Source organism: Oncorhynchus gorbuscha, linkage group LG19, assembly GCF_021184085.1.
Source record: "Oncorhynchus gorbuscha isolate QuinsamMale2020 ecotype Even-year linkage group LG19, OgorEven_v1.0, whole genome shotgun sequence".
Lineage (NCBI taxonomy): Eukaryota > Metazoa > Chordata > Actinopteri > Salmoniformes > Salmonidae > Oncorhynchus > Oncorhynchus gorbuscha.
In genome coordinates this window covers 30,840,517-30,865,476 of record NC_060191.1, presented here as the reverse complement: position 1 = coordinate 30,865,476, position 24,960 = coordinate 30,840,517, and the positions used below count along the sequence as shown (strand labels likewise).

The following is a 24,960-nucleotide window of genomic DNA, read 5'->3' as shown; positions in this document are numbered from 1 at the left end:
ACTAAACCATGCAATCGATAGTAGCGACGGGCGGTGTGTACAAAGGGCAGGGACTTAATCAACCCGAGTTTATGACCCACGCTGGGAATTCCTCGTTCATGGGAAATAATTGCAATCCCCAATCCATATCACGAGTGGGGTTCAGCAGGTTACCCACGCCTCTCGGCGAAGGGGAGACACACGCTGATCCGCTGAGTGTGGCGCGCGTGTAGCCCCGGACATCTATGGGCATCACAGACCTGTTATTGCTCAATCTCGTATGGCTGAACGTCACTTGTTCCTCGAAGGAGTTGGACGCCGACCGCTCGGGGCCGCATAACTAGTTAGCATGCCGGAGTCTCGTTCGTTATCAGAATGAACCAGACAAATCGGTCCACCAACTAAGAACAGCCATGCACCACCACCCACAGAATCGAGAAAGAGCTATCAATCTGTCAATACTTTCCATGTCCCTGCCGGGTGAGGTTTCCGTGTTGAGTCAAATTAAGCCGCAGGCTCCACTCCTGGTGGTTCCCTTCCGTCAATTCCTTAAGTTTCAGCTTTGCAACCATACCCAAAGACTTTGGTTTCCCGGACGCTGCCCGGCGTGTCATGGGAATAACGCCGCCGGATCACAAGTTGGCATCGTTTATGGTCGGAACTACGACGGTATCTGATCATCTTCAAACCTCCGACTTTCGTTCTTGATTAATGAAAACATTCTTGGCAAATGCTTTCGTCTGTCTAGCGCAGGTCCAAGAATTTCACCTCGAGCTGCACAATACATATGCCCTCTCAATCATGGCCCCAGTTCAGAAGAAAAACCCACAAAATAGAACCGGAGTCATTAGGTTACAGATTAAATAAATGATGATGAACTTCACAGGTTTGTGAAAGTGCAATGTGATGAGCTTGATGCTCCTTTCCAATAAACATCGAGGGTCTTATTCTGGTGACATGATCATCGATGCTTGGCTGCCATTTGACAAATAAAAACAATTAGCACTATTAGCACACCTGACACAGGATGAATGATAATATGGTGAATTCCACAAATATACTACTTTTGTTTTTTAAGTTTTACCACTTGAGACCAGTATGAAATAGATTACTAAATGCTTACCACTAAATGAGTATATGCCATATTTGAGTGTACATGCGTGCACACACACACACATTATGAAGTTCAGTGTGGGCCTGTTAGAAATGTGTGAGTCAGTAGTGTCGGGAACCGGGCAGCGCATGGATCAGTCCAGCTATTTGTGAGTGGAGAGAGGAGTGTGGAATGCAGAGCGGTGATTTAGAGCCGGTGCTGAGTCTCCGGGGGCTGCGCTCCGGCCCAGCGTCTCCTGCCTCCACACGGTGTAGGACCATCGGCACCAGCCCATTCCCAGGGCGTGGTGGTGTTTATGTCCAGCCAGGGGAATGACAGGTGACCTAAACACAGCTCAACATGGAGGACTTTCTCACACCAACACAGGCGGTTGAAAGCGTGTGAGGGAGGACAGATCGAGCCGGTGCAACCAGGGAGAGTTTCTCCAAGGAGATGAACTGATAACATTCAGTAATACATTTAAGTCGTGCTGTACATGAACTGGACACCCAAAACATTACAGGGACGTGTGTAGTTCCACACACATTCAGATACAGAGTGGAATTGAGCCGATACACGATGATGTGTGTCTCAGAGAAACAGTGTTACTATACATTAACTACTAGGAAGGTTCTCCCTTTGCCATGACTGTTGAGGAGTGATCGGGCCCTGAGATGGTTCACTCGCCAGGGCCTAGAGGAAAGATAGCTAGGACTTATATATGTTGAAGTAAGTGACCATCCAGGTAGATGGGCCCCCTTGTCAGTCTCTCATCTCAAGGGTTTGTAATCAGAGATTTTGACTAGTCTCAACCTCTCCTTTTTCTCTCACTCTATCTCTCTCTGCCTCTCTCTTGCCTCTTCTCCGTCCCTCTCTCGTTAGGCTTCCCTGTAGCAGCAGTAGATAACAGTGGTGTAGCAGACAGTGGTGGAGTAGAGAAGCAGTGTTTCTCACATTAAGGAGAGCATGGCCAACATAAATACATGGTTATGAAGGACAGCAGAATAACAACGCTCTGTCCGGCATCTGTTTCCGGCCCAGCTCAGCTCCTCCTAGACCTGCTCAATCGATCAGGGAGAGAGCAGTCTTGGAGAATGGGGGGACCACTACTAGACCCGAGTAACTGAACCAGGAGCGACTTCTGGGACTCTTGCCAGAATTTCCCTCCAGGTTGTTCTCATACATAGGACACATGTTGTTTCCACAGATTTTGAGTCACAAGGACCTGGCGTCCCCGACGCAGCGTTACATTGACAGCAAGGTGGTGCGCACGCGCACAGAGGGGGAGTGGCTGTCTTTTGACGTGACAGAGGCAGTCAGTGAATGGTTGCTTCATAGAGGTAGGACTATACTATACTACAGCTGAATCACTGACCATACATGATGCGGAAATCTTATTGGCCTGTTGTATATTAACAATCCTGTCTATTTTTCCCCCCAGACAGAAACAGTGGATTCAAGATCAGCTTGCACTGTCCGTGCTGTACGTTTGTGCCCTCAAACAACTACATTATCCCCAATAAGAGTGAGGAGCTGGAAACCCGCTTTGCAGGTATGTATTGGACAGTATATGTGTGTTACTCTACAGGCATACAGATGCTGTCTTAATTCGACTAGTTTCTCACGGCAGTTAAAGGAAATGTGAATTATTATGGAAATTTTTTGAAGGGGATGATACATTTTTCATTCGAGAAAATCAAGTCTGAAATGTTTAAGTGGAAATTTAAAACTTTAGAAGCCTTGAACACTACCGTTTGCATTTCCTGCAGTGCAGGAACATTTTCTGTGACAACAGAGTGATCAAATAAAGATAGAATATCTGTACATTGAGAGATAAGTACATTGTATTTTACTTTCCTTCATATGTAGCTAACTGACATGAATACTTATGCAGCAATGTGTTTGGCAAGTGTAAATAAGAAGTGCAGTAAGTAGCAGATATGCAGTTTGTGTGATTCACTGGTACACATCTTAATTTGATCACTCTGCACAGCAGGAAATGCAAAAAGTGTCATTTCCACTTTAAAATGTCACACTTGATTTCCCCTAACTTGATTTGACATTGTATGAACATGATGGATTTTGATGATATGTATGTGTGTGATTGACAGGTATAGATGACAGCTTCCACCACAGCGGAGACCTGAAGGTGTATCGGAAGCGGCGCCACAGCGCCCAGGCTCCACACCTGCTCATGATGCTGCTGCCCTCCTACCGCCTAGAGTCCCAGCACAAGAGCCACCGCTCCAAACGAGCCCTGGATGCTGCCTTCTGCTCCAGGTACTGACCCATAATGACCCCTACTGACCCCACTGATCCTCACCTGACCTCGACACCACTCTGCTGGCGGGAACTCAACACACATACACAAGCATGTGTGCATGCACACTCACAGCTAATAGATACTGTACACACCGAGTAAATTGTTACCTTCTCTGTCAGCAGTTCACCCTCTCAGTGACACACACACACACTTGGCTTGGCAGTTGTTCTTATTGCAGAACTCTCTCTGCTCACAGCTATGCATGTATTCACTCTCTCTTACACACACACACACACGCACACACACGTGTGGCTCCCACAGAACCGTATCCATCCCTCACTCATAACTCTCTTTGTCTTCCTACGCACAGAAATGTCCAGGATAACTGCTGCTTGCGGTCGCTCTACATCGACTTCAAGAAAGATCTGGGCTGGAGGTGGATCCATGAGCCCAAGGGCTACAATGCTAATTTCTGCGCCGGGGCCTGTCCCTATCTATGGAGCGCTGACACCCAGCATTCCAAGGTGAGAAGTCAAGGGTCAAAGGTTAAATAATCCAAAGGGATTGGTTTAGAGCCAGCAGAGGTCAGAGTGGTAGTAGAGAAGTGGTGAGAGTAGCAGTGTGGAGTAGTGGTCATTGTGGCAGCATTGTGCAGTGGAGTTCTTCTGTAGATCGTCTTATTCCTCTTTTTAGTTTGTTCATAGTTTCAAAGCAGCACTGGTCAAAGACCACTGACTTTGTCAACATCAAGCCTCATACTCATACCTGTGTGTGATTCTTCGCTTCAGGTGCTAGGCCTGTACAACACCATCAACCCGGAGGCGTCAGCATCGCCCTGCTGTGTGTCTCAGGATCTGGAACCTCTCACCATCCTCTACTACATCGGCAAGACCCCCAAGATAGAGCAGCTCTCCAACATGATCGTCAAGTCCTGCAAGTGCAGCTAGGAACTGTGCATATTCAGTCACACACACACACACACACACACACACACTTGGATACACACACATTCAGTCACACACACATGCACACACGTGTGTATGCACCCACCCACCCACACATATAAATACACATACTGTACATTCACACAGTCAGTCACACTATTAGTCTCCTGCACTATTGTACAGACATATTTGATCTCCTACAAGCACAAGTGGAAAAGGTGCTGAGCAGATTTAGGTACAGAAAACATGTCTCCCGAAACATCCATGCGCGCGCACACACACACACACACACACACACACACACACACACACACACACACACACACACACACACACACACACACACACACACACACACACACACACACACACACACACACACACACACACACACACACACACACACACACGCAGCTGTGGCTTTTGTACAGGTGTGCCTGTGTTTTTGTGTTTAGAAAGGCCCTGTTAACATGCCTCACCTCACACACTTGTCACACAAAGACACAAGAGTACGGCAAACACTGGAAAAAAGTATACGTGTCTATATGTGAAATAATACGCCTGAGAAACAAAGACGACCCCCCGGTTTCAACATTCAAAGCAAGCCATCTCCTTGATTTTGTTTGTCTCGTTTTGCATCCTTTTGAAACTATTGTAATTTTATATTTTGTTTAGATTTTTGATAATTGTATTGCCTATTTAATATCCAGTGTTTTATGGTTAGCCCCCAACACGTTTTCAACTCTCTCGAGAAGTGGTGGATGAATCCACTTCCCAATGTCAGTTTACTAATATGTTATAACATAGTAATGTTATAATCGCATCCCATATGCTGTTTATATGTGCTGTAACAGCCACTTTAGGCAGAAAGAGGCTAGGAGACTGTAAGAGAGAGACAGAGAACAAAAGAAAATAAACACACCTGGCATGCCTGCCTTTTCAACATAGACTCATCCTCACACAGGCATACTCATAAAAAAAACACACACACACCCATCCCAAACACTGCAGCAGGCAACATATTCAAACTCTGCTGGAATGAACAGTCCTGACATTTTGATAACAAAACAACTAAACAAGAAAAGTGTCCCAAAGTAATGTTGAACTCTGTTTACCTTGTGCATTGAATCTTGAATGCTTTAGGAAGCCCAACAGTGATTCCATCAACGACACAAGGTATGTCATCATAAACACACGTTTAAGATTTCTGTGGATATGTTGGATTGTTCTGAGTAGAACCGGGTTGTCGTTGTCTATATGATGCAGTGGTATGGGAATGTGGAAGTATGTTAGTTAGGGAGGGATACTAGTGTTGTCGTGACAATTAGAGAGAAGGGATACAATAGGTGAGAATGGACAGTAGATGTGACCTGGTTCAGAGATTATCCATGTACCTTTGAGAACATTCCATTAGGTCTGAGATTACCCTAGGTCAGAGGTCAAAAGGTCATATTTACAGGTGTGCAGTAGTTGTTATGGACACCAGCATTGTATCTGCTCATTTGCATCCGAAAAGCTTTGTCTCGCCCGCCTCCCTCATAGTGTAAAGCCATTATTCAGTCAAAGGTTTTTGTCCTTTTGTGGAATAAAAATTGTTGGATACAAAGAATTGCACTGACGCTATTTTGATTCTGTTTTTTTATTTTTTATATTTTTTAATAGTCGTTACTTCCCCCCTTATTAAATGAGGAGTGTTGATGATGTGACTTAGAGCAGGAAGTGTAGGTGATACTACCCCGCCCCTAACCCCACCTCCCTTTGTGCACCCGCGCCAGAGGACTTCCTGGAAAACCAGGAAAGAGGAGCGAGGCACCAATATTGTCATGATAGAGCTATTATTTTTCGTTGTTGTTGTTTATGATGATTATGTTTTTGTTGTTGTTGACCCACTATGATGTATTGTAACACATTATTGTTGTTGTACTCTAGTGGTAAATAAATTATTTAAATTACAAGGGAATAACACAATTCGCCTTTCCTTTTCGCTGTTAATCTGTGTTAATCAAAGCAGGATATTACATAAATGTTATCAAACCTTGAGAAAGATGTTGAGAGAGAAGTTTCAAAACAGATTAATTTGCCACTCCCATTGAGCAAAACAATAACCGTATGATTTTCTTATGCTGCATGAGTGGGCTGTCATTTACATCTCCAACACAAGCACCTAATGCATCTCTCTCTATTTCTTACTGTGAAAAGCTACGGAGGTAAGCTAGAATGGCACGTTGTTAGTACTCCACGAATGTACATTTACAGTGTCTGTCAGAATTGAATTGAATAACTCTCCAGAAGGGTAACTACCAGAGATGGACTCAGAAGGGAACGAAAGGGAGTCTGCAGATGAGGAGAAAAGAGGGAGTGTGTGCACAGATAGGGTGCAGGAAAGGAAAGAGAGATGGAAGGAGTATTAATAGGACGTGGGAGGTTTGAGTCAGTCCGTTCTGGTATGACGCTTCTCACCTTGAGAGTGAAAGGGAGACAGGCAGGCTGCCCAGGTAGAAATATGACATGAGATAAATAAATAAAGACAGTGTGGTCCTAGGCAGAGCTGGACTTTCTGTGTGGTAACTCAGGAAGACACACACGCACACACCCTTTAGACCAACCTAGTGCCTGGCTCCACTCTAAAGACATCTGGCCCCTCATAAAACATGTCTCAACATCTCTGCTGGACCCAACGAGACTCTGGCATCATCTGAGCCTGAACCAATGGGGGGGGACAGTTATATTCTCAAATGATCAAGTTGGATACGACTGCAATGTTCAACACATCGTTCGCAATGTATTTTATTCACGCTTTGAAAACCACAACATCGAGCCGGGTGTGAGGACCGTCACTGACCCAGAGGACTGGGTAATCTCGCTCTCCAAGGACGACGTGAGAAAGGTCATTAATCAGGTCAACACCCGCAAGGTCACGGACCCCGGCAGTATTCCAGGGCGTGTTCCAGCTGGGAGGCATATGCGCAGAACAGCTGGGAGGCATATATATTCACAGTAATTTTAAACCTCTCCTTGTCTGTAATCTCCACACGTTTTAAGATGATCACAGTCATCCCTGTTCTTAAGAACTCTAAGGCTTCATTCCACAATGACTACCACCCTGTAGCACTCACTTCTGCATTAACTCCACCATCCCAGCCACCCTAGACCCACTCCAATTTGCATACACCCCAACAGATCCATAGATGACGCAATTTCAATTGCTCTCCACGGTGCCCTCACCCACCTAGATAAGAGGAATACACTATGAAACCAAGATAAATTACATAAAGAATGATAGTAAAAAGCTTTGAGCACCTTAACTGAAATTTTGGGCAAAAAGGCAAACTCCGCTCCATCATTCATTGCATCAGATGGTTCCTTGTCACAAAACCCACTGATATTGCTTTAAAATTGCCAAGAAACAGAATATCTCGTACAACGCTGTGTATTACTCCCTTCACAGAACAGCGCAAACTGTCTCTAACCCGAATAGAAAGAGGAGTGGGAGGCCCCGGTGCACAACTGAGCAAGAGGACAAGTACATTAGAGTGTCTAGTTTGAGAAACAGTCACCTCACAAGTCCTCAACTGGCAGCTTCATTAAATAGTACCCACAAAACACCAGTCTCAACGTCAACAGTGAAGAGGCGACTCCGGGATGCTGAACTTCTAGGCAGATTTCCTCTGTCCAGTGTCTGTGTTCTTTTGCCATACCTTAATGTTTTATTTTCATTGGCCAGTCTGAGATTTGGCTTTTTCTTTGCAACTCCGCCTAGAAGGCCAGTATCCCGGAGTCACCTCTTCAGTTTCTTGCCAATTTCTCACAAAGTTCTTTGTCTCTGGACATTTTGAGCCTGTAATCGAATCCACAAATGCTATTACTCCAGATACTCAACTAGTCTAATGAAGGCCAGTTTTATTGCTTCTTTAATCAGAACAACAGTTTTCAGCTGTGCTAACAAAATTGCAAAAGGGTTTTCTAATGATCAATTAGCCTTTTAAATTATAAACTTGGATTCGCTAACATAACGTGCCATTGGAACACAGGAGTGTTCAAAAAGCAAAAAGTGCTCTTCACTGACGAGTCGCAGTTTTGTCTCACCAGGGGTGATGGTTGGATTCGCGTTTATCGTCGAAGGAATGAGCGTTACACCGAGGCCTGTACTCTGGATCGATTTGTAGGTGGAGGGTGCGTCATGGTCTGGGGCGGTGTGTCACAGCATTATCGGACTGAGCTTGTTGTCATTGCAGGTAATCTCAACGCTGTGCTTACAGGGAAGACATCCTCCTTCCTCATGTGGTACACTTCCTGCAGGCTCATCCTGACATGACCCTCCAGCATGACAATGCCACCAGCCATACTGCTCATTCTGTGAGTGATTTCCTGCAAGACAGGAATGTCAGTGTTCTGCCATGGCCAGTGAAGAGCCCGGATCTCAATCCCATTGAGCACGTCTGGGACCTGTTGGATCGGAGGGTGAGGGCTAGGGCCATTCCCCCAGAAATGTCTGGGAACATGCGGGTGCGTGGGGTAACATCTCACAGCAAGAACTGGAAGATCTGGTGCAGTCCATGAAGAGGAGATGCACTGCAGTACTTAATGCAGCTGGTGGCCACACCAGATACTGACTGTTACTTTTGATTTTGACCCCCCTCTGTTCAGGGACACATTATTCAATTTCTGTTAGTCACATGTCTGTGGAACTTGTTCAGTTTTTGTCTCAGTCGTTGAATATTGTTATGTTCATACAAATATTTACACATGCTAAATTTGCTGAAAATAAACGCAGAGGACGTTTCTTTTTTTGCTGAGTTTAGTATGCTTACTTTATTGTGTATTTCATATTTCTTATTCTTATTTCTCGTGTTTTTTTTCTAGTAATACATTGTTATTAATTATTGCATAGTTGGGTTACTTGTGCAAGTAGCATTAAAACTTTGAAACCATTAGAAATAATCATTTTTCTTCTAAAGTAGTAGATAGCATTTCGATCATTGCCAGACCTACAGTAGCTAAGAACTTCTAACCTGTTAGGGTTGGGAACACTTTAATGCATCTTCCCATATGTATGCATTCATAAAGTCTTTATAATAGCTACATAAGACATTATGACATCTGTTATAGGCAGTCATAAACATGATGAACAACGGCACAAGATTACCAATGGTTGACAGGTGCAGGGCTATGGGATTCAACTGAGAAACACTAACACACAGCTCAGTGAGTATAGTGCTCTTGGGCTTTAGACATTGACCAGCTGTGGCGGCAGGACGAGCAGTGAACAGCAGAGTAACTGGGTTGTCATTTACTTCTTTGATTCTCTCTCTCTCTCTCTCTCTCTCTCTCTCTCTCTCTCTCTCTCTCTCTCTCTCTCTCTCTCTCTCTGGGTTTGTAACATAGGGGGAATGCTGGAGATTTCACATTTAATTCTGAGACACCGTTTAATGTCTTATCTGCTTCTCAGCTTCCCCCCCGCGGACACACACATACACAAACGTACACACACACATGCACACTTTTCTGCTCTAAACACACACGCATGCATATGCACATACACATACACATTCAATCTTTCTCACACACGCGTATACACACATGCATTATTTGTCTCTCTTACACACACACACATACTGCACACACCTATACTGTAAACATCCATACTGCACACACCACACACTTTTAGATATCCGCAATACCTCAGAAGTGTTCTCCCTCCTTGGCAATCATGCACACACACAGAGTGAAAGCCTGAGAGTATCCAGCAGATCAGAGCGAGGGGTTTTGGGGTGAAAGGGCTCCTCCTCCTGAGGGAGTAAAGCGATTTGGTGATTCAGCCGCAGCTGGCGGCACACAATAATATGAAATCAGAGAGAGGCACTCTGAACGGTGACATCAGCATGAAGCAATGCACAGGCCCTGATTATCACAGAGAAAATCTCAGGCTACTTGTCAGAAAATGTATGTCTGTTGACAGTTTGTGTGTGCGTGTGTGTGCATGCGTGCTTACACGTGTTCGTGCGCGCGCATGTGTGCGTGTATTGCTACCCTAATTTTTTATTTATTTTCTTATTTCAGCTTGATTTAACCAGGTAGGCCAGTTGAGAACAAGTTCTCATTTACAATTGCGACCTGGCCGGGTAAGGGTACTGGAAATCCCCAAAAGTCCCCACAAGGATAGTGAAACAAGGGACATTTTCCCTCGTGGGTTAGGGGTTAAAGGGAAACCTCACCGCTAAACAAATGGGGTGGGGGGTTTTTTCAGTCTAGTCTACCTACATAATTATTAGTGATGAGAGGTGTTTCATACATAATTATCCACCATAGCAGTATGATCGCAAATTGAATGGAGTCATGTTTTTGTAGCAATTATGGAGGCCGATTGTGTGTCACCGATTACACAATCACACTAGCAGTGCGTAAATATGGTTGTCCTTGTTCAATAGAGCCATTGGACTTGTCTCAACGATGTTCCTATCTGCCACAACATGCAGCCTGACAGCTATAAAATGGCAGGATTTTCAAACGGGGCGGACAGTTCTTACTGGAGAGGGTCACAGACCCCATGGATCGTGTGTCTGTGACAGACCATCAAAGTTTCGATGCAGATATAGATAGAGGTGTGTTGGAGACGTTCTTCAGAACCTCCAAGATCAACTGGCGGCAGCAGCCTAGACCAGCTTGACCAGGAGGTTAAATGACAACTGAGTAAGTTGTTTTGCTGTCAGTAGCTAGCTAGCACTATAATCTCTCTTTTCACACGAGGCATTGTTCTCCAGTGCAGTGTAATTTCGTGACTGAGTCAGCCGTAACGGGGCTTGCTAGTTCCACTACAAGGCAAGCTAGCCAAGTTGAGCTAGGTAGAATTGTTTTCTATACCCAAAATATACTGTAGCCTAATGTTATAGTTAGATAGCTAGCTAACATTATTAGCAAGCCTAGATACCCTCAGTGCATCTTATTAGGAGATTCTTATTAGCAAAACTGGAGAAATGTTTTGATGATGACGATGATGACGACGACGACGAAGAGTAATGGAATGTCTTTGGTTTCATGACACATATTAGTCTTTGAGTAACTATACCTGTGTGTTGTAGCTAGATTGCTAACGTGTGTCTGTGATATGTGTAATACCATTCATTGTGCTGCAACAGTAGGAAAGTCTAGTAGCGTTTAATTGTCATTCTCATACAGGCAATACCGTTTGATGGCCTACGGATTCTTTTTGGAGTTAGTTCTATGTGGGGAGAAGCTAGGCACAGGACACCGAATCCCCTTACCTGTTGGGGCCATTACATCCCTCACACAATGGACAGTATGTTGGATACAAATAAGATGTGAAATCTCCTGTTGTATCAAAGTGACTCCGAACACCTCACTGTACCCACCAAACACACCATATGCAAAGCAGTTCGACACACACAACAACACAGAGTTAAACATGGAATGAACAAACATACAGTCAATAATACAGTAGAAAAAGTCTATATATACAGTATGTGCAAATGAGGTAGGATAAGGGAGGCCATGGTGGCAAAGTAATTACAATATAGCAATTAAACACTGGAATGGTAGATGTGCAGAAGATGAATGTGCAAGTAGAGATACTGGGGTGCAAAGGAGCAGGATAAATAAATAAAGACAGTATGTGGATGAGGTAGTTGGATGGGCTATGTACAGGTGCAGTGATCTGTGAGCTGCTCTGACAGCTGGTGCTTAAAGCTAGTGAGGGAGATACGAATATCCAGCTTCAGTGATTTTTGCAGTTCGTTCCAGTCATTGGCAGCAGAGAACTGGAAGGAAAGGCAGCCAAAGGAAGAATTGGTTTTGGGGGTGACCATTGAGATAAACCTGCTGGAGACGCGTGCTACAGGTGGGTGCTGCTATGGTGACCAGTGAGCTGAGACCAGGCGGGGATTTACCTAGCAGAGACTTGTAGATGATCTGGAGCCAGTGGGTTTGCCATAACTGTTCCTGCATACCGCTGTGTAAACTCACCTCGGGCTCCTGAGCAAATGAGCATTATCTGAATACAATCTATTTATATTAATTTGCTACTGTTTTATTGAAATATGTTTACTTGCCAAGAAATACAAGTTGAAATGATAAACCAACTTTTTTAGCAGTAAGATAGTAGCTACAGCACCTTCAGAATGTATACTCACACCTTGACTTTTTATTGTTGTGTTACAGCCTGAATTTAAAATTGAATAAATGTAGATGTTTTTTCACTGGCCTAAACAGAATACTCCATCATGTCAAAGTGGAATTATGTTTTTCACAATTTTTACAAATTAATAAAAAATGAAAATCTGTGTTATGGGTTTGTGTATTAGAGGCGAAGTCAGGTGCAGGAGAGCAGAGTGTAGTGAACAGTAGTGAACACTTTTTATTCCGGTCCAAAATGACAGCACAAAGTAACATTAAATGTGCCCAAACACGGAACATAGACAAAAACAAATGCGTGTAACAATATCCACAATTCCAAAAAACACGTAACACAAACAATCTTACACAAAGACATGATGGGGAACAGAGGAATAAATACATATGGATTGATTGGGGAGTGAAAACCAGGCGTGCAGGGAACAAGACAAAACAAATGGATACATGAAAAATGGAGCGGCGATGGCTAGAAAGCCGCTGACGTCGACCGCCGAACGCCGCCTGAACAAGGAGAGGAGCCGACCATCTGAAATGTATCGAGTCAATAAGTATTAAACCCCTTTTTTATGGAGAGCCTAAATAAGTATAGGAGTGCAAAATTGCTTAGTCACATAAGTTGTATGGACTAATAGTGTTTAACATGATTTTTGAATGACTACCTCAACTCTGCACCCCACACATACAATTATCTGTAAGGTCCCTAAGTCGAGCAGTGAATATCAAACATAGATTCAACCACAAAGACCAGGGAGATTTTCCAATGCCTCACAAAGGGCACCTATTGGTAGATGGGTTAAAAAAAGCAGACGTTGAATATCCTTTTGAGCATTGCGAAGTTATTACTTTCGATTGTGTATGAATACACCTGTGATAAGGTGCATCTCGTTGAGAGGTGTAGGAGTCAGGCGCAGGAGAGCAGGGATTTCTGAGAAGCATGTTTAATATATATATATGCATAGTCCACCAATACAAAATTGGCACAGATGAAAATCCAAAACTACGCTCTCGAAGGAACAGAAACTCGTGCCAATACATGGAGGTGCAACCACAGTTTCGACACTACATACAAGTGCCTAAATAGTGAAGATAATACAGAAACTCGTGCCAAACGCACGGAGGAACAAACTCAGTTCCGAAACTTAACTACACGTACGTAATAGCGAAAACAATAAACATCATAGATTATTGAACGCAAATACACACAAGCTTAATCCTGCAGGCAACAGGTGCCCTATATACACACAGAAATAAACGCAATTGAAACCAGGTGTGAAAAGGAAAGAGGGATCGGTGGCGGCTAGTGAACCGGCGACGCCGAGCGCCGAGCACCACCCGAACAGGGAGAGGAGTTACCTTCGGTAGAAGTCGTAAGAGTACCCCCCCCCCCCTTGACGCCCGGCTCCCACAGCGCGACGACGCCGGCCTCGAGGACGACTCGAGGACGAGGCACAGGGAGTCCTCCGCCATCACCCAGCACCCAGCATCTCTCCTCCGGACCGTACCCCTCCCAGTCCACGAGGTACTGAATATCCCCCACCCGACGCCTCGAGTCGAGTATGGACCGAACTGCATACGCCGGCGCCCCCCCGAGGGACCTCCCGCACCTCATCTTCTTGAAGCGGACCAGCCACCAACAGGAGGAGAGACAGGAGAGACACATCAAACGAGGGGTTAATACGGTAATAAGTTTATTCTCCTTAGGACTTTGAATGGCCCCACAAACCGTGGACCCAGCTTCTGGAGGGCAGGTGGAGGGGCAGGTTTCGGGTCGAGAGCCAGACCCGGTCCCCCGGTGTGTACACCTCGCTGCGGTGGCGGTAGGCACTGGCCTTCTGCCGCCCTTCGGCCCGTTTAAGGTACCCGTGGGTGGCCTCCCAGGTTTCCCTTGAGCATCTCACCCAATCGTCTACCACAGGAGCCTCGGTCTGGCTCTGATGCCATGGTACCAGGACCGGCTGATAGCCCAACACACATTGGAAGGGCGACAGGTTCGTAGAGGAGTGGCGGAGTGAGTTCTGGGCCATCTCTGCCCAGCGGATGTACTTCGCCCACTCGCCTGGCCGGTCCTGGCAATACGACCGCAGAAAGCTACCCACATCCTGGTTCACTCTTTCCACCTGCCCATTACTCTCGGGGTGAAACCCAGAGGTAACGCTGACCGAGACCCCCAAAGGTTCCATGAACGCCTTCCACACCCTGGACGTGAACTGGGGACCCCGATCAGAAACAATATCCTCAGGCACCCCGTAGTGCCGGAAGACACGAGTAAACAGGGCCTCCGCCGTCTGTAGGGCTGTAGGGAGACCGGGCAAAGGGAGGAGACAACAGGACTTAGAAAACCGATCTACAACGACCAGGATCGTGGTGTTGCCCTGTGATGGTGGCAGATCGGTCAAGAAGTCAAGTCATAGTTTCGCTCCGCCGGGCTGAGCTTCCGAGAAAAGATAGCACGGGGTGGAGCATCGGTGGCGTACCCGAGCGCTGGGCATACCTGGCTCTAACCCCAGCCTCGGATGCGTCCACCTCCACTATGAATGCCAAAGAGGGGTCCGGATGTGCCAGCACGGGAACCGAGGTAAAAAGAGCCTTCAGGCGACCAAAAACCCTGTCCGCTTCAGCCGACCATCCCAGACGCGCCGGCCCCCCCTTCAGCAGTGACGTAATGGGAGCAGCCACCTGCCCAAAACCCCGGATAAACCTCCGGTAGTAGTTGGCAAGCCCTAAGAAGCGCTGTACCTCCTTTACCGTGGTTGGAGTTGGCCAATTACGCACGACTGCAATGCGGTCACCCTCCATCACCAACCCCGATGTGGAAATGGCCTGTTGGAAGAACAAGCATTTCTCAGCCTTGACGTACAGGTCATGCTCCAACAGTTGCCCAAGTACCTTGCGTACCAGAGACACATGTGCGGGGCGTGTAGCGGAATAGACCAGAATATCATCGATGTAAACCACCACACCCTGACCGTGCAGGTTCCTGAAAATATTGTCTACAAAAGATTGGAAGACTGCTGGAGCATTCTTCAACCCGTACGGCACGACCAGGTACTCATAATGGCCGGATGTTGTACTAAAAGTTATATGCACTCCTGAGATCCAGTTTTGTGAAAAAACGTGCTCCGTGAAATGACTCAATCGCCGTGGCAATGAGAGGTAGTGGGTAACTATACCCCACCGTGATGGAATTTAGACTTCTATAGTCAATGCACGGACGCAGACCTCCCTCCTTCTTCTTCACAAAAAAGAAACTCGAGGAGGCAGGTGAGATGGAGGGCCGAATGAACCCCTGCCCCAGAGATTCAGATATGTATGTCTCCATAGCCACCGTCTCCTCCTGTGACAGGGGATACACGTGACTCCTGGGAAGTGCAGCGCCTACCAGGAGATTTATCGCACAATCCCCTCGTCGATGAGGTGGTAATTGGGTTGCCTCCTTTTTACAGAAGGCGATAGCCAAATTTGCATATTCTGAGGGAATGCGCACAGTGGAGACTTGGTCTGGACTCTCCACCGTTGTAGCACCGATGGAAACTCCTACACACCTGCCTGAGCACTCCTCCGACCACCCCTGTAGAGCCCTCTGTTGCAACGAAATCCTGGGGTTGTGCCGGATTCCCCGCCGCGCCTGAATCTACTAGCGCCTTATGCCGGGAAAGACTGGAAAATTCAGGAAAAACAACCATACATACATGTGACCAACAAGGGCTCTGGGTGAGCCTGGTGCCGACTCACCTGAGGTGTCCGGGCAGTGCTCGGCCTGGCGTCTCGACTCCCTGGAGGACCCCCCCAGCACCGGTCAGCAGTGTGCCCTCTGTGACCACAGCTGGCACAGGAAAGGGCCCCTCCTCCGGTCGCCCTCGCTGCAGCACCTCCTAGCTCCATGGGTGTTGGAGTGGTGGAGCTGGGGGATGGAACTGACAGAGCCCGATCTGGACGTCCGCGGGTCGCCAGCAAGTTGTCCAACCAAATGGACATGTTGATCAACTGGTCCAAGGAGAGGAGAGGGTGGTGTCTCTACAGGCCAGCTCCCTACGGACGTCCTCACGCAAACTACACCTATAGTGATCGATCAAGGCCCTGTCGTTCCATCCCGGGCCAGCGGCCAAGGTCCGGAACTCTAGAGCAAGATGCCTCAGATAGAACAGCCGTTCACCCGCCGCTCGACCCGCAGGTGGGTGATCGAACACGGCCCGAAAGCAGCGGGTGAACTCTGGGTAGTGGTCCCTCGCCGAGTCAGGATCGTTCCATACCACGTTGGCCCACTACAGGGCTTTACCTGAGAGGCAGGAGACGAGGGAGTTCACGCTCTCACCCCCGAAGGAGACGGACGAACGGTCGCCAGGTATAGGTCCATGGCACCCGGCCACCGTCCCATCGTACTCCCTCGGGAGAGCGAGTCGAATACCACTGTGCTCAGGCAATGAAGGAGACGGTAGTGGTACTGGTTGGGGTGTGGCTGATAAAGGTGTGGGAAGGCCACCTCTCTCCCATCTCTCCATCGTCGCTATCACCTGATCCATGGCGGTCCCCAGCCGGTGTAACACTGCCGTGTGGTGTTGCACTCGCTCCTCCATGGACCCTGGGAGTGCGTCTGCTGACTCCATAATTTATTGGTGCAGGATTCTGTGATAAGGTGCGTCTCGGTGAGAGGTGTAGGAGTCAGGCGCAGGAGAGCAGGGATTTCTGAGAAGCGGCTAGTAAACCGGCGACGCCGAGCGCCGCCCGAACAGGGAGAGGAGTTACCTTCGGTAGAAGATGTGACAACACCGAAATACAGGAGTCCTTCCTAACTCAGTTGCCAAAGAGGATGGAAACCGCTCAGGGATTTCACCATGAGGACAATGGCAACTTTAAAACTTTAAGACTTTACAGAGCTTAATTGCTGTCATAGGAGAATGGTTGAGGATGGATCAACAACATTGCTGTCACTCCACAATATTAACCTAATTGACAGTTAAAAGAAGGAAGGCTGTACAGATGAAATATATTTCTGAAACTTGCATCCTGTTTGCTACAACACACTAAAGCAAAACTGCAAATAATGTGGCAAAGCAATTCACTTTTTGTCCTGAATACAAAGTATTATGTTTGGGGCAAATCCAATCCAACACATTACTGAGTACCCCGCTCCATATTTTCAAGCATAGCGGTGGCTGCATCATGTTATGGGTATGCTTCTAATCATTAAAGACTGGGGAGGTTTTGAGGATAAAAAATAAACTAAATGGAGCTAAGCACAGGCAAAATCCTAGAGGAAAACCTGGTTCAGTCTGCTTTTCACCAGACACTGGGAGAAGGATTCACCTATCAGCAGGACACAACATAAAACCCAAGGCAATGAGCACTGTAGGTGCTCACCAAGAAGTCTGTGAAAGTTCCTGAGGGGCTGTTACAGTTTTCACTTTCTCAGTTTTCACTTTTCACTTTCATCTACTTGAACATGTATGGTAAGACCTGAAAAAGGTTTTCTAGCAGTGGCAGGGGCTGGGAGACTAGTCAGGATCGAGGGAAAATGAGAGAACAGCTGGAGAAAACCTGCATCTTCTAACAGGACAACGACCCTAAGCACACACCCAAGTCTCTGAATGTCCTTGAGTGGCCTAGCCAGAGCCCGGACTTGAACCTGATCGAACATCTCTAAGACAGACCTGAAAATAGCTGTGTAGCAACACTCCCCGTCCAATCTGACTGAGCTTGAGAGAATCTGCAGAGAAGAAACTCCCTAAATACAGGTGTGCCAAGCTTGTAGTGTCATACCCAAGAATACTCTAGGCTGTAATCACTGCCAAAGGTGCTTCAACAAAGTACAGAGTAAAGTGTCTGAATACTTATGTAAATGTTATATTTCAGTTTTTTTTTTTACATTTTAGAAATGAGCAAACCTTTCTAAAAACCTGTTTTTGCTATGTTGTTATGGGGTAATGTGTGTATATTGATGAGGGAAAAAATAATATAATAAATTTTAGAATAATGCTGTAATTTAACAAAATGTGGAAAAAGTCAAGGGGTCTGAATACTTTCCGAAGACACTGTATGTACAATAGCTAGCAATATCTATACCACAATGGTATTGTGAGTATACTAGGCATTATATATTATACTACAACATCAGTCTGAATATGGATGTTGTGTTGGCTGAATCTTCCTGGCAGCGTTTTGTGTTGGGCAATAGCAGTTGACCTTGGACTCGTTAGCTACAGACTACCAGAACATATCTAACCGTTAAGCTAGCTAACTAACTACCGCAGAGGCTAACGTGACTGGCCTATGTGTTCTATTCACAGAGTCCGATTCCATCAACATCTGCAGCGGCATTAAACATCGAGCTCAGCACCAGGAACCTTTGCTAAATCTTTCCATGACTCCATGATGAGCAAATAAATATACTGGAGCTGGGCATAAACATGGCTGTGTCTTGCTGTCATTAACTTAAAATTGATTGCCATTCAAAATCCCATTTTCCCTAACCTCTAACCCTAAACCTCACGTTAATCCTAACCCTAACCTTAAAAGGGAAATTTCACCTGCTGCTCTTTCACTGTATATGTCCATTAATATGCTATTGAAATATATGTGTCATATAAATCGAGAGTTTCCTCCCTTACACGCAAATACAAGCATTTCTGCATCTCACTGATAGAAACGGGCCATCTACATTTCCTGGCTGTAAGCAAACCACAATATTCAGAATTCATAGAGATTTCAGAATGCAGTTCTGACCCTGTCAAGGTGGATCCAGTTGAGAATGGGTATCAAAAGGTAGCTAGCTAATGATCCTACCTGGACTAACCATTCATTCACAGAATGTCAGCTTGCAAGTACCTATTTATTTTTTTGTGTCGAAAACAACAGTTGTTGAATGGCAGTCAATTTTAAGTCCCCACAATGATCGTGTGTGTGTGCGTGTGCGTGTGCGTGTGCGTGTGCGTGTGCGTGTGCGTGTGCGTGCGTGTGGGTTCATGTGTGTGTGTGGCCAAGACATTCCTTTGATAGCAATTTGACTGAACTCAATATTACTCAGTTTCAACCTCTTTTCCCCCTTTACCCCTTACTTTCTCTCTCTCCCTCTCCCTCCATCTCTCCCGTGTGGCAGCTGCAATTGCCTGGCAGACAGAGTGTTGTGTTGCGTCTGTAATTACACAGGAAAAGCCAGCTCTCCTTTGAGCTCCGGATTAGCAACTCTCTTTGTGAGCAGACAGAAAGAGGCAAAAAAGGAGGCAGATTGAAGTAGCACACAGAATCCAAGTACAAAGTGTTTTTCCCCCTCTGTCTCCCTTCCCCTTGAGTTTGACAAGCGTCTTGGAGATATCACGATAGAGAGAGGCAGGAAGGGACCCCTGGAACCCCGGACATTCAATCCCTCCGGCCCCGGCCTGCACACGCACACGCGCACACACGCACGCACGCACGCACGCACGCACGCACGCACGCACGCACGCACGCACACACACACACACACACACACACACACACACACACACACACACACACACACACACACTCTCTGCCTGCCTTTCTCTCGCCAGACAAAGCTCTAAACCAAGCTACTGAACCCCCCCCCCCACACACATACATTATACAGTATGTAAGAACAGTCACACATTTAGTCAGTCAGTCATTCAGTCACTCAATCACTCCCTGACTCACTCCCTCGCCATCTTCATTCGTTTACATTTACATTTACACCTGTATAAAATGGGCACACACACTTTTACATAACACCCACACCCACATCCAAATACAGAGTAGACCCGGTAGACAGCTGCATTCATTGTTGGAGTGATTTGCTGTTGTGGATTCTAGCCTGTTGTTGAATTGGGTTGAGAACCGGGGTCTGCTGAAGACTTTAGCTCCACGTTCTCTCCCAGGGTGAGTGTGTAAGGGAAACTCCTGGTGTGTGGTGCGGGTGGGCCACGCAGAGAAGCGTAGCTCAGGGCTATGTGTGTGTGCGTATGTGTGTGTGCGTGCATGTTGTATGCATGGGTGTGTGTGCATGTGCGTATGTGCGTTTGTATATGTGTGTGGGTGATTGTGTGTGTGTACGTCTCTGTGTGCACGTCTGTGTTTGTGGAGGTCGGGGATGAGAACATGCGGATTGAGTAACAGCCATTCCATATTGGTTGAGTGACCACCATGTAATATTAGAGTGGTGCGTGTAAAATCACATTTACCACAATAAACAATAATAATTCAACGTGGATAGCTGTTGAAAGTGAGCTGGATTCCCATTGGCGACAGAGAAGGGAGAGGTGTGTGGGGAGGAGTGGGGTGTAGAGGAGCTGGCTGCACTGGGCATCCATATTACCTCTGATAATAGCGATCTGGGATTGTCATTATCGGGAGGCTGCCAAGACGTCCACAGCAACCAGTGTGGAGTTTAACTCTTCCCTGGTACAGCGCACTAGACCAGAGCTCTGCTTAGAACAATATGGCACGCACACACACACATGCATGCACACACACAGACACACACACTCACACATTTACAGTATATGACACTCACTGTGGTATTACTCACTAGTAAATGAATAACAACCATGTTTTACCCTTTGAAACTTCTCAATAGTGTAGGTAAGTGTGTTAGTGAGTTACAGTATATGTGTTGGTGATTGTGTGTGAGTGACTTGCCCATTTTCCTAGACCCCCCCACCCCCACCATGAGGCGCACTTAAATGAGCAAGGTCAACCTGCACCCCCTGTTGAGACGGAGGGAGGAGGGGAGAAAAAAGAGGGTGGAGGGAGACGAGAGGAGGAAACACCACCTGGTCCTATAGCCAACAGTCAGTCAGACAATGAAAGAGGGAATGAAATGGATGAGAAAGGGAGAGAATTAGAGTGCTTGACAGAGACAAGGCTAGATAGACATAGAGCAAAGCGATAGGAGGGAGATTGTGACAGAGATTAACAGTGTTTGTGAGAGAGAGAGAGAGAGAGAGAGAGAGAGAGAGAGAGAGAGAGAGAGAGAGAGAGAGAGAGAGAGAGAGAGAGAGAGAGAGAGAGAGAGAGAGAGAGAGAGAGAGAGAGAGAGAGAGAGAGAGAGAGAGAGAGAGAGAGAGAGAGAGAGAGAGAGAGAGTGAAAAACAGGAGTGTGAGAAAGAGCTGATGTTGGATAGAGGAAATATCATGACAGAGCTGAGGAATGGAAACTCTACAAGGCTGGTCTCTCGCTCTCTCTGTCCCTCGCGTGCTCTGGCATGGTCGTCACACCGCAACATCACTCTCTGCTCTGTTTCCCCTCCTTTAAGCAAATTACCTTGCCAGTGTTTTTGGATTCTAAATAAAACATCTGCCGCTGTAGTGGCGGAGGACTCAGGCATAGTCCTGCAGACAGTATTATGTTTTACACAGACACATAGCAGCGCTGGGACTTTCCCATACTTTTATGGGCTGGAAGGGGACACACACACACACACACACACACGCTTAGGGGGGCAAAGGGTGGAGAGGTCCACTATATTTCCACCATAAGGCCTTTATATAGAGGGTTCTTGTCCAGGTGTGAGGTCGAATGAGTTCCCTCAACTCCCACCCTACAACCATGAAATAGCTTTACGGTTTCATTGAGGTCACCACCCCACTTTGCCACATAGTCAGTTTAATGCCTTGGCTTTATGTACGTTGACATGGCCCTAAACCTTTCTCTGAGTGCGCATTGGGGAAAAAATGGGTGATTGAAAGTTATAGCACACTGGTCGAGAAAGATAGAGAGAGTGGAGAGAGAAAGAGAAAGCAAAAAGAGATAGTGAGAGAGAGTCAGAGAAAAAAAAACAGAGAGAGAAAAAGAGCAGAAAGAGAGTCTAGAGAGACTGGGACTAAGACTGAACGGGGAGCCACAGTCGTCCGATTAACCCCTGTGACACGTTGACAGTGTAAGGAAACAATTAACCCCAAAAAGGGCTTATTTGGCTTGGCTGTTATTCATGAGTTCTCCATACATATTTCAGAACCAGTGCCAACCAGCTGACCTGGTAGACCTGCCCGCTCAGCTTGGGGTCCCACAGGCGGAGCCCTCACCCCCACTTGCCCCCCTGTCCTGCCTGCCCCCCTAACCCAGCGCCCAGCGGGTAGGAGAGTAATGACACATAATGACTCACACCCCGGCCCAGCGAAATGAATGGCCCAAAATGACTCGTCGCCAGCCTGTAAGATTAATAGCACTTAATGGTTTGTATTGCCGCCCGTAATCGAGCTGTCACTGGCCCTGCTTGAGGAATAGCAGGACCATGCATAATTTCTCACGCCTCGTGTTCCCTCGGAGCTCCCAGTCGGTGTCATGTCCCCGGGGCCCCCTCTCTCCCACTGGACATGGTAAGTCCTATCTAAGGAGTGTAAATGGAGGGTCAAATACATGGTCATGGCTGAACTTTCTGTGGAGCTTATACTGGGGGGGGGGTTGATGTCCCCGCTACCACTAGACATTGACTAAGGGGGTGGGGGGTAAAGACATGGTCAGGCCTGTCCCATCTGTGAGAGTCTATAGGGCGGCTTGATGTCTGAGGAAATCCCCCCCACCCCCATGGTCTACTCCACATCTCTCAGGGAGGCACTACCCTTTCATGTGACAGTGTATGTCTGAAGCAAATATATTATGACTGGGACTGGGGGCATAACCTAGTGTTTGATAGAGTGGGGTCCATACTGTAGCAACAGTATGTGTTGAAGACTTTTTGTCTATAAAGCCCTCTTGCATAAACTTCCTCCTTCCTCCTAAACCTCATTGTTAACCTTCAAACATTTAAGTTACCAGACCTGGACTCAAGTGAGATAGGTCAATGTGCTTTTAGTTTTTGCACTTCTCATGTTGAATGATCTCCAAAAGTCCTTGTACAGATACAGTGTGTATAATGTAATTGTTGTTTATTGATGTGTTCATGCAGGGCTAATATGTGAAATAGACAGTGGTCTCAGCATGACTTCATGCTTAAATAAAGGATGATATATATATATATATATATATATATATATATATATATATATATATATATATATATATAATATATACTGTATATGTACAGTTGAAATCGTAAGTTTACATGCACTTGGGTTGGAGTCATTAACACTATTTTTCAATCAGTCCACAAATTTCTTGATAACAAACTATAGCTTTGGCAAGTCGGTTAGGACATCTACTTTGCACATGACACAAGTCATTTTTCAAAAAATTGTTTACAGACAGATTATTTCACTTATAATTCACTGTATCACAATTCCAGTGGGTCAGAGGTTTACATACACTAAGTTGGCTGTGCCTTAAAACAGCTTGGAAAATTCCAGAAAATTATGTCATGGCTTTAGAAGCTTCTGATAGCCTAATTTACATCATTTGAGTCAATTGGAGGTGTACCTGTGGATGTATTTCAAGGCCTACTTGTAGACCTCCACAAGTCTGGTTCATCCTTGGGAGCAATTTCCAAACGCCTGAAGGTACCACGTTCATCTGTTCAAACAATAAGACGCAAGTACAAACACCATGGGACCACACAGCCGTCATACCGCTCAGGAAGGAGACGCGTTCTGTCTCCTAGAGATGAACATACTTTGGTGCAAAAAATGCTAAATCAATCCAGAAACAACAGCAAAGGACCTGGAGGAAACAGGTACAAAAGTATCTATATCCACAGTAAAACGAGTCCTATATTGACATAACCTGAAAGACCGCTCAGCAAGGAAGAAGTCCCTGCTCCAAAACCACCATAAAAAAGCCAGACTGCGGTCTGCAACTGCACATGGGGACAAAGATCGTACTTTTTGGAGAATTATCCTCTGGTCTGATGAAACAAAAATAGAACTGTTTGGCCATAATGACCATTGTTATGTTTGGAGGAAAAAGGGGGATGTTTGCAAGCCGAAGAACACCATCCCAACCGTGAAGCACAGGGGTGGCAGCATCATGTTGTGGGGGTGATTTGCTGCAGGAGCGACTGGTGCTCTTCACAAAATAGATGGCATCATGAGGGAGGAAAATTATGTGGATATATTGAAGCAACAACTAAAGACAATTAAAGCTTGGTCGCATATGGGTCTTGCAAATGGTCAATGACCACAAGCATACTTCCAAAGTTGTGGCAAAATGGCATAAGGACAACAAAGTCAAGGTATTGGAGTTGCCATCACAAAGCCCTGACTTCAATCCCACAGAAAATGTATGGGCAGAACTGAAAAAAAGTGTGTGAGCAAGAAGGCCTACAAACCTGTCAGGAGGAATGGGCTACAATTCACCAAACTTATTGTGGGAAGCTTGTGGGAGGCTACCTGAAACATTTGACCCAAGTTAAACTATTTAAAGGCAATGCTACCAAATACTAATTGAGTGTATGCAAACTTCTGACCCACTGGGAATGTGATGAAAGAAATAAAAGCTGAAATAAATCATTCTCTCTACTATTATTCTGACATTTCACATTCTTAAAATAAAGTGGTGATCCTAACTAACCTAACACCAGGAATTTTTACTAGGATTAAATGTCAGGAATTGTGAAAAACTGAGTTTAAATGTATTTGGCTAAGGTGTATGTAAACTTCCGACTTCAACT

General features: G+C 46.1%; 1 protein-coding gene across 1 annotated transcript in view; it reads left to right on the top strand.

The window, feature by feature from the left end:
- tgfb2 (transforming growth factor, beta 2) overlaps nt 1-6,234 on the top strand; it is a 32,548-nt gene extending 26,314 nt beyond the window's left edge. Inside the window, exons 3-7 of the mRNA XM_046315704.1 lie at nt 2,280-2,412; nt 2,514-2,624; nt 3,184-3,352; nt 3,706-3,859; nt 4,124-6,234. Of these exons, the coding sequence (XP_046171660.1) occupies nt 2,280-2,412; nt 2,514-2,624; nt 3,184-3,352; nt 3,706-3,859; nt 4,124-4,282 (726 nt within the window). The 3' untranslated portion in view covers nt 4,283-6,234. The remainder of the gene's footprint in view (nt 1-2,279; nt 2,413-2,513; nt 2,625-3,183; nt 3,353-3,705; nt 3,860-4,123) is intronic.
- The last annotated feature ends 18,726 nt before the right edge of the window (nt 6,235-24,960 follow it).